This window comes from Muscardinus avellanarius, assembly GCF_963383645.1.
Source record: "Muscardinus avellanarius genome assembly, chromosome: 17".
NCBI classification, from domain to species: Eukaryota; Metazoa; Chordata; class Mammalia; order Rodentia; family Gliridae; genus Muscardinus; species Muscardinus avellanarius.
This window is the reverse complement of record NC_137803.1, coordinates 55,040,183-55,053,933: the sequence shown is the minus strand read 5'-3', so window position 1 is coordinate 55,053,933 and position 13,751 is coordinate 55,040,183. Positions and strand designations below refer to the sequence as shown.

The 13,751-nt window shown below is 40.6% G+C and overlaps 1 protein-coding gene across 1 annotated transcript in view; it reads left to right on the top strand.

The window, feature by feature from the left end:
* Positions 1-13,751, top strand: part of NDC80 (NDC80 kinetochore complex component) — a gene marked incomplete at both ends in the record, with an annotated part of 49,962 nt that overhangs the window by 28,703 nt on the left and 7,508 nt on the right. Inside the window, 2 exons of the mRNA XM_080714386.1 lie at positions 7,863-8,015; positions 10,607-10,696. Coding sequence (XP_080570512.1) covers positions 7,863-8,015; positions 10,607-10,696 — 243 coding nt within the window. The remainder of the gene's footprint in view (positions 1-7,862; positions 8,016-10,606; positions 10,697-13,751) is intronic.

Sequence of the window (13,751 nt, the reverse complement as noted above, 5' to 3'; positions counted from 1 at the left end):
AAGTGAATATATTTAACAGGCTCCTGGATACAAGTCTCTGGACCTCAGCATAAAAGAACAAAATCAACCTAAATGTAGCCTTTCAAGTAGTTTCATGGTTATCTTTAGGGGAAAAAAGAAATAGAGACTAGAGAGTTTCAGACTTGAGTTTTATTTTGAGGTTTTCAGTGTGTGTGTGTGTGTGTGTGTGTGTGTGTGTGTGTGTGTGTGTGTTTTACTGGGAATTGAACCCAGGAGCGTTCTACCTCTGAGTTACACCTCAGCCCTCTTTTTTAATCTTTATTTTTAAACAGGGTCTCACTAAGTTGCAAACGGCCTCAATAAGTATCTGAGGCTGGCCACGAACCTGCCATCCTCCCACCCTCCTAAGTACTGAGATTCCAAGTGTGCACCACCACGCCCAGTTTGCATTTTCATTTATGATGTTTGTTTATTGATGTAGTTCTAAAATCTACACCTCACTGAAAAACTTAGCCTCTAACATTTGCTCCAAAAGTAATGACTTTTTATCTTATCACCTCCAGCACTTTCCTTAGTACATACAATATTTATTGCATATATTTATCACCATTGCTAAAATGAAAAAAATTGTCCAAGCTGAGCAACTCTGTTTTTGCCAAAGGGTGAAAGTACTAGTTCTCTATTCTGGTCACATTTTAAAACTACATTATAGGCCTAATGCAAATAGTTTTATTTATTTATTTATTTTTGGTAACTTTGAGCTTAGTTTGTTCTTTAATTCCTTCAGAGTAATGGGGTTTTTTTAGAATTTTATTGATACAATATGACTATACATCATAGTGATAAAAGGTGTTTTGAAATTGGAAGTGATATGTTTATGTGCTTTCAGCATCCCTTGCTGTGCTCCATCCGAACTCCGCCCCACTACCTCTCTCCGCTCCTCATGCATGCTGTAAGACTTCGTGTGCGGATATAATAATACTGGTCTGTTTCCTGCCTGAAGCCTTCTTTTCCCCTCCCCACTTCCCTCACTTGGTCCTCTCCCTCTCTTCTCCTGGTTTTACTTCTCATTATCACGGACATTGTTTTCTTTCCTCCTTCCTCTCCAGCTTATACATATAAGAGAAAATACAGGACCCCTGGCTTTTGAAACTGGCTGGCTTCACTTAGCACAGTGTTCTCTAGATCCGTCCTTCCTCCAAGTGAAATAATTTTATTCTCCCTTATGGTTGAGTAAAACTACGTTTGTGCAGAAATCACATTTTCTTTATCCATTATGTGTTGGCAGACGGGCGCCTAGGTTGGTTTCATAGTTTGACTTGTGCTGCCATAGCGTGAGTATGCGTCTATCATTGTAATGTTCTAATTGTAATTCTTTGGGAAGATACTGAGGGGGGAATAGCTGGTCATAGGGCCGGTTCATCCTAGTCTTTGAAGGCGCCTCCGTTCTGATTTCCATGGTGGCTGTACTCATTTGCAGTCCCGCCAGCATGGCATAGAGCACTCCTTTTTTCACACATTTTCATCATTTGTTATTGTCTTTTTAATGATTTCCATCCTAACTGGGTTAGATAGAAGCTCAGTGTGGTTTTGATTTGCGTTTCCCTGATTGCTCATGATGAACTTGGGTGGGGGGGTTACTGGGTGTTGAACGTACCCAGGGACGTTCTACCTCCAAGCTAAGCCCGACCCGACTGTCTTTGTGCCATGGGATGGGCAGCACACCGAGTGCTTTACCACTGAGCTACATCCCAGCCCTGCCGAGAATTGCTTTCAGATATATGTTGGTCATTTGTATTTCTTTTGAGAAATTGCTTTTCAGTTCAGTTCTCTATTTTTTCCCCCCAGTATTGGGGATGGAACCCAGGGGCATTCTATCTCCAAGCCCTAACCCTATGTTTTATTCTTGATTTTAAAACAAGGTCTTGCTAAGTTGCAGAAGGCTTCACTATGTAGCTGAGGCTGGCCGCGAACCTGCGATCCTCCTCTCAGCTTCTCAAGTACTGGAATTACAAGTGTGTGCTTCCTCACCCAGCTTCAGTTACCTGTTTTTTCATTGGGTTATTTGGTGTCTTTTGGAGTTACATTTTTTTAGTTCTTTATATATTCCAAATATTAGTCCTCTTATCAGAGAAGTAGGTAGCAAAATTTTTCTCCCATTCTGTAGGCTTTCTTTATAGCCTCTTGGTTGTTTGCTGTGCAGAAGGTTTTTAATTTGATACTATCCCCTCTCCTACCTTTTAGCTTCTGTTTGTAAACAGGGTCTCACCAAGCTGCTTAGGCTGCCTGAATCTTTGTTCCTCCTGTCTCAGCCTCCTAAGCGGTGGGGTTACAGGCACTGCCACCATGTCAGCTTCATACCATCCGTTTGTTGGTTTCTGGGTTTATGTTGTGAGCTGTAGGGGTCTTGTGAAGGAAGTCTCCGTCCTGTACTTTGGAGAGTTGGTCCTATGTTTTCTTCTAGTAATTACAAAGTATGTAGACTAATGTCTAAGTCTTTAATTCATCTTGAGTTGACCTTTGTGTGGGAAAAGAGGTAAGAATCCAGCTCATTCTCTACATATGGATTCTCAGTTTTCTCAGCACCATTTGTTGAAAAGGCTGTCTTTTCAAGTTCTGTTTCTGGTACTTTTGTAAAAAAAAAAAAAAAAATCAGCTGGCTCTGTGTGTATATTTGTCTCTATCTTCTGTGCCCGTGGTTTTTAGTTCATTTTTATACCAATACTGTGCAGGTTTTATAGCAATACCAAAGTTTGAAATCAGGTATCGTGATTCCTCCTGCGTGTTTCTTATGGCTCGCAATTGCTCTGGGTTCTGGGTCTTTTCTTCTTCCATGTAAATTTTTTTAACTTATACTTTTTATTTTTATGTGGATCATATTGAAAAGGGCATACATTCAGACTGTGCTTGGTGCCCTCTTCCCCCCTCACACCCACATTTCCTTCCATGTGAATTTTAGAATCATTTTTCTTAGATCTGTAAAGAATGACATTGGTATGCCGGGAGTGGTGGCGCAGGCTTATAATCCCAGCACTTGGGAGGCTGAGACAGAATCACACAGGTTCGAAGCCAGCCTCAGCTACTCAGTGAGGCTCTCAGCAATTTAATATGAGACCCTGTTTCCAAATAAAAGTATAAAATAGGTCTGGGAGTATAGCCCGGAGGTAGAAAGCCCCTGGGTTCCACCCCTAGTACCACAATTTAAAAAAAAAAAAAAAAAAAGAATGACATTGGTATTTTAATAGGAATTGCACTAAACCTATAAATTGATTTTGGGGGGGGGGGTAGTAGGAATGGAACCCAGGGGCATTCTACCTCTGAGCAGTACCCCCAGCCCTATTTTTTATTCTTTTTTTTTAAACAGTCTCACTGGGTTGCAAAGGGCCTCACTAAGTGGATGAGGCTGGCTTCAAAACTGTGCAATCCTCCTGTTTCAGAATCCCAAATGCTGGGATTCCAAGTGTGTGCCACCATGCCAGGCTTTTAGTATGACAATTTTAACTATTTAATCTAGACAGAATGCAGTTTGTTAGTATTTTATTGAGAATTTTTGCTGGGTGTGGTGGTGTATGCCTATAATCCCAGTAATTAGGAGGCTGAGACAGGAAGATCACAGGTTCAAGGCCAGCCTCCACAATTTAGAAAGACTTTCATCAACCTAGGCACCATAAGAATTTTTGCATCTGTGTTCATCAAGGATATTGTTCTGTAACTTTTTTTCTTAAAATATCTTTATTCAGTTTTAGTATCAAAGTAGTACTGGCTTCATAGAATGAGTGTGGGAATATTCTCATTCATTCTCATTCTTTCTCTCTCTCTCTCTCTCTCTCTCTCTCTCTCTCTCTCTCTCTCTTTCATGGATCAGAAGCATTGAGATTTGTTCCACTTTAAAGTTCTTATAGAATTCCATCTGGAGCCGGGCATTGTGGCGTACACTTGTAATCCCAGCATTCGGGAGGCTGAGACTGGAGGATCAGCTACTTAGTGAGGCCCTCTGCAACTCAGTGAGACCCTGTTTCAAAATAAAGAATAAAAAATAGGGCTGGGGGTGTAGCTTGGAGGTTGAATGTCCCTGGGTTCCATCCCCAGACCCGAAAAATAATAATAATTCCATCTGGGCCTGGGCCTTTTTTTTTTTTTAAGTCTTTATTACTGCTTCAATCTCTTTATTTATTATTGGTCTATCTGGGTTTTCTGTATCCTCTTGATTCAATATATGTCTTTTCTTGGTCCTTTTTAAAATAATGCTGCTTTTGCCTTAGCCATCTGTATTCTCTCTCTTCTTGACCCTTCTAGGTAAACTCTGTCCCTCTATATCTAGGAGAAAGAAACATACATTTATCAAGAATGAAGGCTGGGGTTGTAGGTCAGGAGTACAGTGCATGCTTAACCTTCATTGACCCTTGATTCAAACCCCAGCACCAAAAGAAAGAAAAATCGCATATGGTAGTGAGCCTGAAGTTTTTAAACCAGAATCGGGTAAACTTGGGGTTTCATCCTGGATTTGCCACTATCCCTGTGTGACCTCAGCCTCTCATTTAATTTCTCCTATCTTCAACTTGTTTAGAAAAGTAAATGTGAATGGCCAAGCACAGTGGCACTCTCCTGTAATTCTAGCTGCTCAGGCAGCTCAAGCAAGAGGAATGCGAGGACTGATCCAACCCCGGCAACTTAGCGCCACCCTCTCTCAAAAGAGAGCTAGGGATAGCTCAATGGTAAAGTGCCCCTGATTCAATCCTGGTACCAAAAGAAAGAAGGAAGGAAGCTGGGTGTGGTGGTACATGCCTGTAAGTCCAGTACTTAAGAGGCTAGCACAGGAGGAATTCAAGTTCTGAGATCCAGCCTCAGCAGCGTAGTGAGAACCTGTTTCAAAATTTAAAATCGGAGCCAGGCATGATGGTGCACACCTGTAATTCCAGTACTTGGGAGATTAAGACAGGAGGATTGCAGGTTCACAGCCAGTCTCAGCAACTTATTGATGCCCTGTGCAACTTAGTGAGACCCTGTTCTAAAATAAAAACAAAATAGGGCTAGAAGTGTAGCTCAGAGCTAGAACTAGTCCCTGGGTTCCATCCCAGCATCAAAAAAAAAAAAAAAAAAAAAAAAATTTAAATTGGGCTGGGATGTAGCTCAGAAAATACCACACTGAAAAATAAAGGAAAGAAAATTAAATATGGTTGGCCTAAATTGGCAATTGTGAAATTAGTTATGAAATCTAAGTTTAACAAAAATTACTTGTATTAAAAAGAATAGAAACCAGGCATGGCGGTGCACAGCTATAGTCCTAAGTGCTTGGGAGGCGAGATGAGGAGCAGAGATTGACGACCATCCTCAGCAACTTAGCGAGACTCAGAGCAACCTAGCGAGATCTATTCCGTGTGTGTGTGTGTGTGTGTGTGTGTGTGTGTGTGTGTGTGTGTGTCTGTCTGAGGATTGAACCCAGGGTATTCTCTCTCTGAACTATCCCCTAGCTGGTTGTTTTTTTGTTTCTTTTTTTTATACTGGGGATGGAACTCAGGGGCATTCTACCTCCAAGCTATACTCCGAACCTTATTTTTATTATTTATTTTGAAATAGTGTCTCACTAAGTTGCAGAGAGCCTCATTAAATTACTGAGCTTGACCATAAACCTGTGATCTTCCTGTCTTAGACTCCCAAGTACTGGGATTAAAAACCTGTGCTACCATGCCCGACACTAGACCCTATTTCAAAACAATTATTTTTTTCCTGTATTGGAGATGAAACCCAGAGGCATTCTACCTCCGAGATATGCCCACAGCCCTATTTTTTATTCTTTATTTTGAAATAAGGTCTCACTGCATTGCCAAGGGCCTCACTAAGTAGCTGAGACTGTCCATGAACCTCCGTCCTCCTGTCTCAGCCTCCCAAATGCTCGGATTACAAGCATGTGCCACCACGCCCAGCTCAAAAACAAAAATTTTTAAAAAGGGCTTGGGATGTAGCTTGAAGGTAGAATACCCCTGGTTTCAACCCATAGTACCAGAAAAAAATAACTTTTTCTAATATATTAAGCTGAGTACAATAATCCTAGTGTGTGGGAGGGTAAAACAGGAAAATCAGAGATTCCAGAACAGCCTCAGCCACTTAGCAAGACTCTGCTTCACAATAAAAATAAAATAGGTTTGGGGATGAAGCCCAGAGATAGAATGTTCCTGGTTCAATCCCTAGTACAAAAATTAACTTTTTTCAATATATTATTAGTATTGCGTTTGAGCTCTGGTGCATTTTCTGAAAGCTAGGCAGTCCCGCGTGTGCTCTTGCCATTGCGTTCCTTCGCTCAGACTGTTCAATACCTGTAAGAAACTGAGTATTAAATTGATAATATAAAAGTAAACTATAGCCTGAAAGTTTCTTTAGTCAGTCAAATATTAAGAATCTGTTATATGCTAAGCAGTGTTGCAGGCACAGGAGTTGAGCTGTTTTCTTGCGAGTCATGGAGGTGAACAAAAACATAATTTGTCAGTTAATGGTGAGAGCTAGGAAGAAATGAGAGTTTAGGAAAATGAAGGGGACTACAGTAGATGGAAGACCTTTTCAGTCATCACATAACTTAAACAGCCCTGGATGAAGGAAGGCAAACAAGAAATCTGAAATATATGACCAATATATTCTAATATATTCTCAATACATTTATGATAGCATTTTGAAACATAAGTAATTATATTTCATGTTGGCTTTTGTTTTTGTTATTTTGGCAAGAGGGATGGAACCCAGGGACCTTTTACTCTGGGCCACACCCCTAACCCTATTTGGAAACAAAGTCTCACTCAGTTCCTGAGACAGCTTCTAACCTGCCATCCTCCTGTCTCAGCCGTCCAAGTATTGCAATTTCAGACTTGTACCACCACAACTGACTTTATTTCACTTATTTTGGATAAATGAAATGATTTCATTTGTAAATAAACAAAACTTGCTGGGTTTTTTTGTTTGCTTCTTAATTTCTCTGTCCAGCACTTGAAAAATGAAATGTTAGTCAATACCTAAATATGTATTCTTATTCTAAACTGTTAGGCAAATGGTAGAATAATAATATTTTCCAATCAATTATAGCCTTATCTATAACTGGACATAGTGGACTATAAGTTTGTGCCTATAATAGTACTTGGGAGGCTGAGACAAGAGGATAGCAGGTTCAAAGACAGCCTCAAACACTTAGAAAACCCCTGTTTCAAAATAAAAAATATAGGCCGGGCGTGGTGGTATATGCTTGTAATCCAAAAATTTGGGAGGCGGAGACCGAAGGATCACAGTTCACGGACAGCCTCAGCTACTCAGCAAGGCCCTTAACAACTCAGTGAGGCCCCGTTTCAAAAATATAAAAGCTAAAAAATAGGACCGGGGGTATAGCTCAGAGGTAGAATGCCCCAGGTTCCATTCCCAGTACCGCAAAGAAGAAAAGCCAGACGTGGTGACACACTTGTAATCGTAGGACTTGGGAGGCTGAGCCAGGAGGATCTCTGTTTCAAAGCCAGCCTTGACAACTTAGCAAGGCCCTCCACAACTCAGTGAGACCCTGTTTCCAAATCAGTAAAATCAGGCTGGAGGTTTAGCGCAGTGATAAATGCCTCTAAGTTCAATCCCCGATGCCACAAAATAAAAATTAAAATAGGGCTGGGAGTGTGGCTCAAAGGTAGGATGCCCCTGGATTCAATCCCCAGTACCACAAAAATTTTTTTAATTTTTTTTTTAGCAAATTCAGTATGAATAAAATCTTCCATCTTTTGCATTATTTTAAAACTTGCCACTCTTACCACTAAAAATTACTAAACTCCTAAAAATAGGTAACATTTTATATCAAATTACAGAAATGCCGATTGAAAACCGTATGGATTCAGTCTGCTTTGTTTTTAACATTCCTTTCTGTGTCCTCTCCTTCATAGATCGAAGCACAGTTAGCGGAGTATCACAAACTGGCCAGAAAATTAAAACTTGTCCCGAAAGCCGCCGAGAATTCCAAAGGTTATGACTTTGAAATTAAGTTTAATCCTGAAGCTGGTGCCAACTGCCTTGTGAAGTACCGGGCTCAAGTTTATGTAAGTAAATTATGTCATTGTTATCTGTAAAAATGTGAACGTCATTATGTCCATAACCCAGGACTAAACAAAGAAATGTAACACTGAACCTCTGTGTCTTATTGGTAGCAGAAATCTTATCTTTTTTTTTTTTTTTTTTTTTTTTTTGGTAGTACTGGGGTGGAACCCAGAGGCTTTCTACCTCCGGGCTACACTCCCAGACCTTTTTTTATATTTTATTTGGAAACAGGGTCTCACTAAGTTGCTGAGAGCCTCACTAAGTAGCTGAGGCTGGCTTGAACCCGTGCGATCCTCCTGTCTCAGCCTCCCAAGCGCGGGGATTACACGCGTGCGCCACCACGCCCGGCCAGAAATCTTATCTTTAACTCTTGAAATTATAAAGCCTTTTCTTCCTCTACCTACTTTACCTATTCAATTATTCAGTAAAAATTTGATTCCATCTAAAACAGACACGAGGACTGCACAGACAAAGATAAATAACCTTTGCTCTCAAGTTGCTCCTAGTTCCTTCATGGGAAAAAGGCAGAAATGCATACAAACACACACGCTGAATATGTGCTTTACTAGAGGTCTTTTCATGTTATCATACATACCAAGGTCAGTTCTTCCCAAGTAGCAGAAAAAACTCCACAGAGTTGGTGACCCTGGAATGAAAGCTTTTTTGGTTTTTGTTTGGTTTGGTTTTGAGGTACTGGGGATGGAACTCGGGCATTCTACCTCCTAGCGACACTGCCAGCCCTATTTTTTATTCTTTGGGTCTCACGGAGTTGCAAAGGGCCTCACTAAGTAGCTGAGGCTGTCTATGAACCGCGATCCTCCTGTCTCAGCCTCCCGAATGCTGGGATTACAAGTGTGCACCACCACGCCCAGCTATGAAATCTTAAAAATTGGAATGCTGTCGGGCATGGTGGCGCATGCTTGTAATCACAGTACTTAGGAGGCTGAGACAGGAAGATCGAGGTTCGTCAACAGTACCACCAAAAAAAATGGAATGTTTATGGGGGCCATCTATGCAAAGAAGTCTGGACACAACAGTAACATGAAGGATAAAATGTACTAGAGCATGAAGAGATCCCAGCATGAGCAACGAAAAACCTGTGCCTAATTGTAAAATATGACTAAGGAGGCAATTTGGGGGAGAAAATTCTTACATTGCTCTATTGCAACCTCTCATTTATTCAGAGATTTTACTATTTTAGTGCCTGCACGCCAGTCTACAAAATAATTAGTTTTTGAATTGAAGAATATTGAGTAAAATCAAAAGATCTTTTTTTTCTCTTGAGAATTGATTAATTCAACAAAATATTATTGAGTGCACATTATATTCCATACCAGCTAGAGATTTTTTTGGTGATACTGGGGTTCCTGAAAACCCTCTACTTCCAGGCTACACTCCCAGACCCATTTTTATACTTTTTTGATTTGGAAACAGGGTCTCTTAAGCCAGCGTGGCTGGCTTTGAACCGGCGCGATCCTCCTGTCTCCGCCTCCCAAGCGCAGGGATTACAAGCGTGTGCCACCACGCCCGACCCAGCTAGAGATTTTTTAAAAATTAAAGAACAGATAAAACTGCTACCTTCCCAGAAATTGTAATTCAATGGTGAGTAGACATTTTAAATCGGGCTCCACTCAGCCGGGCATGGTAGCCCACACCTGTGATCCCAACTACTTGGGAGGATAAGGCATGAGGATTGCAAGTTCAAGGCCAGTGTCTACACTTGGTGAGACCCTGTCTCAAAATTTAAAATAAGAGTGTAGAGACGTTAGCCAGGCATGATGTTGCACACTTGTAATCCCAGTACTTGGGAAGCTAAAACAGGAGACTCACAAGTTCTAAGCCAGCCTCAGCAACTTAGCAAGGCTCTCAGTGAGATCCTCTTCCCAAGTAAGAGAGAGAGAGTGTGTGTGTGTGTGTGTGCGCGTGCGAAGTGTTTAGTATTCAGTGAATTTCCAGAATAGATGAGTAAATTTTAAACTTTACAACTATCAAAACCAAAAGCAAGTTATATTCCACAGTTATAGAAATTACATCAAAAATGCGTTTTCTTAGCAGTAGTAAGTTAGATTTTAAATGTTTTGGCTTGCTGAGCGACATGACACCATGCCTATGATCCCTGCAACTCAGGAGGCTGAGGTATGAATTGTGAGGTTGAGGCCAGCCTGGGCAACTTAGACTCTGTCTCAAAATAAAATTAAATAAGCTGGGAGTGGTGGTGCACGATTGTAATCCTAATACTTGGGAGGCTGAGACTGGAGGATCACAGGTTCACAGCCAGCCTCAGTGATTTAGTGAGGCCCTCTAAAACTTAGAGAGACCCTGTTTCAAAATAAAGAATAAAAAATAGGGCTGGGGATGGAGATGGGAGGTAGAATGCCCCTGGGTTCAATCCACGGTACCACAAAAAAATAAGATTAAAATAAAGACATTAAAGATCTGAAGTTATGGTTTGTGATGGAGCGCTTGCCTCTCGTGTGCCTGTCCTGGCTCAGCTCCCCAGAGCCGCTTTCCATTTACTTCTCCAAAAATGAGTTTTATATTTCTCAGAGAAATTTTGTAATTATGTATCACCCACATCCTTTCTATTTCATAGGTACCTCTCAAGGAACTCAAGAATGAAAATGAAGAGGAAATTAATAAAGCTCAAAATAAGAAAATGGGTTTGGAGGACACCTTAGAACAAGTAAGTGCTTTAGGACCTAAATCACTGTGATTTGTTGTTTCCAGTTGCTAAAGAAGTGATAAAATTGTGAAAATGAAAGTTGTGTGTAACCTTGGCAGAAATATTTGAAGTAACTTGTTAAAAGTAATTTAAGTACCCTAGCTCCACATATCACTGTATGAAGTGGTATAAAACTAAATTACTTTTTTAAATTTTTTTCTCAGATTGAGAATTGCCTCTTGAAATAACTTAATATTATTTTTTATGCTAAAATGGACTTATATGCAAGTGTATGTATCCTTTATGGTTAAAGGCTAACTAGCCTATGATAGATAAAGAGGTTTTTTTTTTTTTACCTACTTTTTTTATTCTGGATGATGTAATTTGCCTATACAAGTTCATTTTAAAAGTATTTTTCAGCTGGGCATGGTGGTGCGTGCTTGTAATCACAGTACTTGGAAGGCTGAGACAGAAGGATCACCAGCCTCAGCTACTTAGTGAGGCCCTTCACAACTTAGTGAGACCCTGTTTCAACATAAAGGAAAAAAAAATAAGTCTGGAAGTGTAGCTCAGAGGTTAATGTCCCTGGATTCAATCCCTAATACTGCAAAAAAAAAAAAAAAAAGTATTTTTCAGAAAGTCCCTGCTTCTAAGACCTTTGAAGTATAATACCACCTATATCTATGCAAAAGAACCTACCATTGTGGTTTTCAATAAACTTTAAACCTTGTTATAAAGACGGGCGTGGTGGCGCACGCTTGTAATCCCCGCGCTTGAGAGGCTGAGACAGGAGGATCGCGCAGGTTCAAAGCCAGCCTCAGCTACTTAGTGAGGCTCTCGGCAACTTAGTGAGACCCTGTTTCCAATTAAAGTATAAAATAGGTCTGGGAGTATAGCCCGAAGGTAGAAAGCCTCTGGGTTCCACCCCCAGTACCACCAAACACATAAATTACTTAACTTAAAAAAAAAAAAAAACTTGTTATATAGTTTAAGAAAAGTTAAGCTACTTTTCAAATATATTCAAACAGTATGGTTTTATGACACCCCGCAATTAAAGGAGACCTCTAGTTGTTAAGTCTTTTTTATATACTTTTATTGGTGCATTGTAATTATACATTATAATGACATTCAGATTGCTAGAAACATACATGCACACAGCACTCAGTGTGTTTCCTTCCGGATCCCACAGCACGCCTCCCTTCCCCGCACAGGATGCCGGGATTGGTACTGATAGCTTGATACATGTACGTGGTTATGTGAACTGTCTTTTTCATCAAGTCTTCTTTCCTCCTTCACCTCCCTCCCCTAAATCACTCCACTGCGTCTCTCCGCCTTCACCTGAAGTCCATTTGTTACCCAATTTCTTTTCAGCTTTCACTTGTGACAGAGAACACAACTGTTCGTTTCATGAGACTGGCTAATCTCTCTTGGCATATTATTCTCTAGTTCTGTCCACTTTTCTGCAAATGACATAATCGTGTTCTTTAGAGCTACGTGAAATTTCACTGTGTGCATACCACAGGTGTGCAGTCTGGTAGTTGCTGATGGACGTCCAGGTTGGTTCCATAACTTGGCTATCGTGAATTGTGCCGCTAGAAACATGGCTCTGCACTTATTCCTCTACAATTCTCACTTCACCTGGGCGTTGAAGCACACACTTGTAAACTCAGTACTTAGGGTGCTGAGACAAGAGGCTCACAAGTCAAGGACAGCCTCAACAACTGGGCAAGGCCTATTTCAAAATAAAAAATAGGGCTGGGGTGAAGTACAAATGTAGAACAGCCCTGGGTTCAATCACAGTGCCACCAAAACAAAATCTGACTGTAATTTTTTTTTTTTTTTTGGTGGTACTGGGGTTCCTGGAAGCCCTTCTACCTCCGGGCTACAGCTACACTCTCAGTCCTATTTTATACTTTTTTTTTATTTTTGGAAACAGGGTCTCTTAAGCCAGCACTGCTGGCTTCAAACCAATGTGATCCTCCTGTCTCTGCCTCCCTAGCATGGGGACTACAAGCGTGCGCCACCACACCCGGCTTGACTTTAATTATTTTGAAAAGATTTTTCTTTTCAAAAAATCAAGATTTAGCCAGGCGTGGTGGCACACGCTTGTAATCCCCGCACTTGGGAGGCAGAGACAGGAGGATCGCACTGGTTCAGAGCCAGCCTTGCTGGCTTAAGAGACCCTGTTTCCACATTAAAAAAAAGTTAAAAAATAGGTCTGGGAGTGTAGCCCGTGGGAGTATATCCTGGAGGTAGAAGGGCTTCCAGGAACCCCAGTACCACCAAAAACAAAACAAAAAAAAAAAATCAAGATTTATATAGCTGGGTCACTTGGAAGTCCTAGCCCTCCAAGAACCCTTTGTGTTCCAGGTAGGGATTCTGGTTATAAAATGAAATCCTATCTTTTCTCTGAATAAAAATTTATTTTGATCTTCTGTAAACAAAACACATCATGTTTTCACATATTCTAGTAACACACAGAAAGACGTGTGTGCGTGTGTGTGTGTGTGTGTGTGTGTGTGTGTGTGTGTGTGTGTTACTAGAGATGGAGCCCAGGGGCATTCTTTATCCAAGTTACACCTTCAGACCTATTTTGTATTCTTTATTTTGAATAGGTTCTTGCTAATCACTCCACAATCCTCCTGTCACACCCTCTCAAATGCTAGGATTACAAGTACGCACCACCATGTCTGGCTTCAGAAAGACATTTTTAATGTTAATGAATTGTCATATTTTCTACAAGAAAGAGTTTATCCACTCCTCAAGAAAAAAACAAAAACTTGAAATATTACATAAGTGAGTTTTATCAAACTACTGTTACTATAATTTGGGATTCCTAAAATGTCAGAAGGTAAGGAATTAGGGCGACATACACAGATGCTACATAGCTGTGATGACAGTTTGAAGTGCGCCTTTCTTTAGACTACTTAGGTTTGCTTTTCTTTTTTGTTGGAATGGATGCTAACCCTGGAGAGTTTCAAAAAGTTTTGAATTTCAAACATTATGAATGTTTGGGCCTCATGACTGAAACATCTTTCAAATTGACTTCAAACTCTTGGAGCCAGGTATGGTGGCA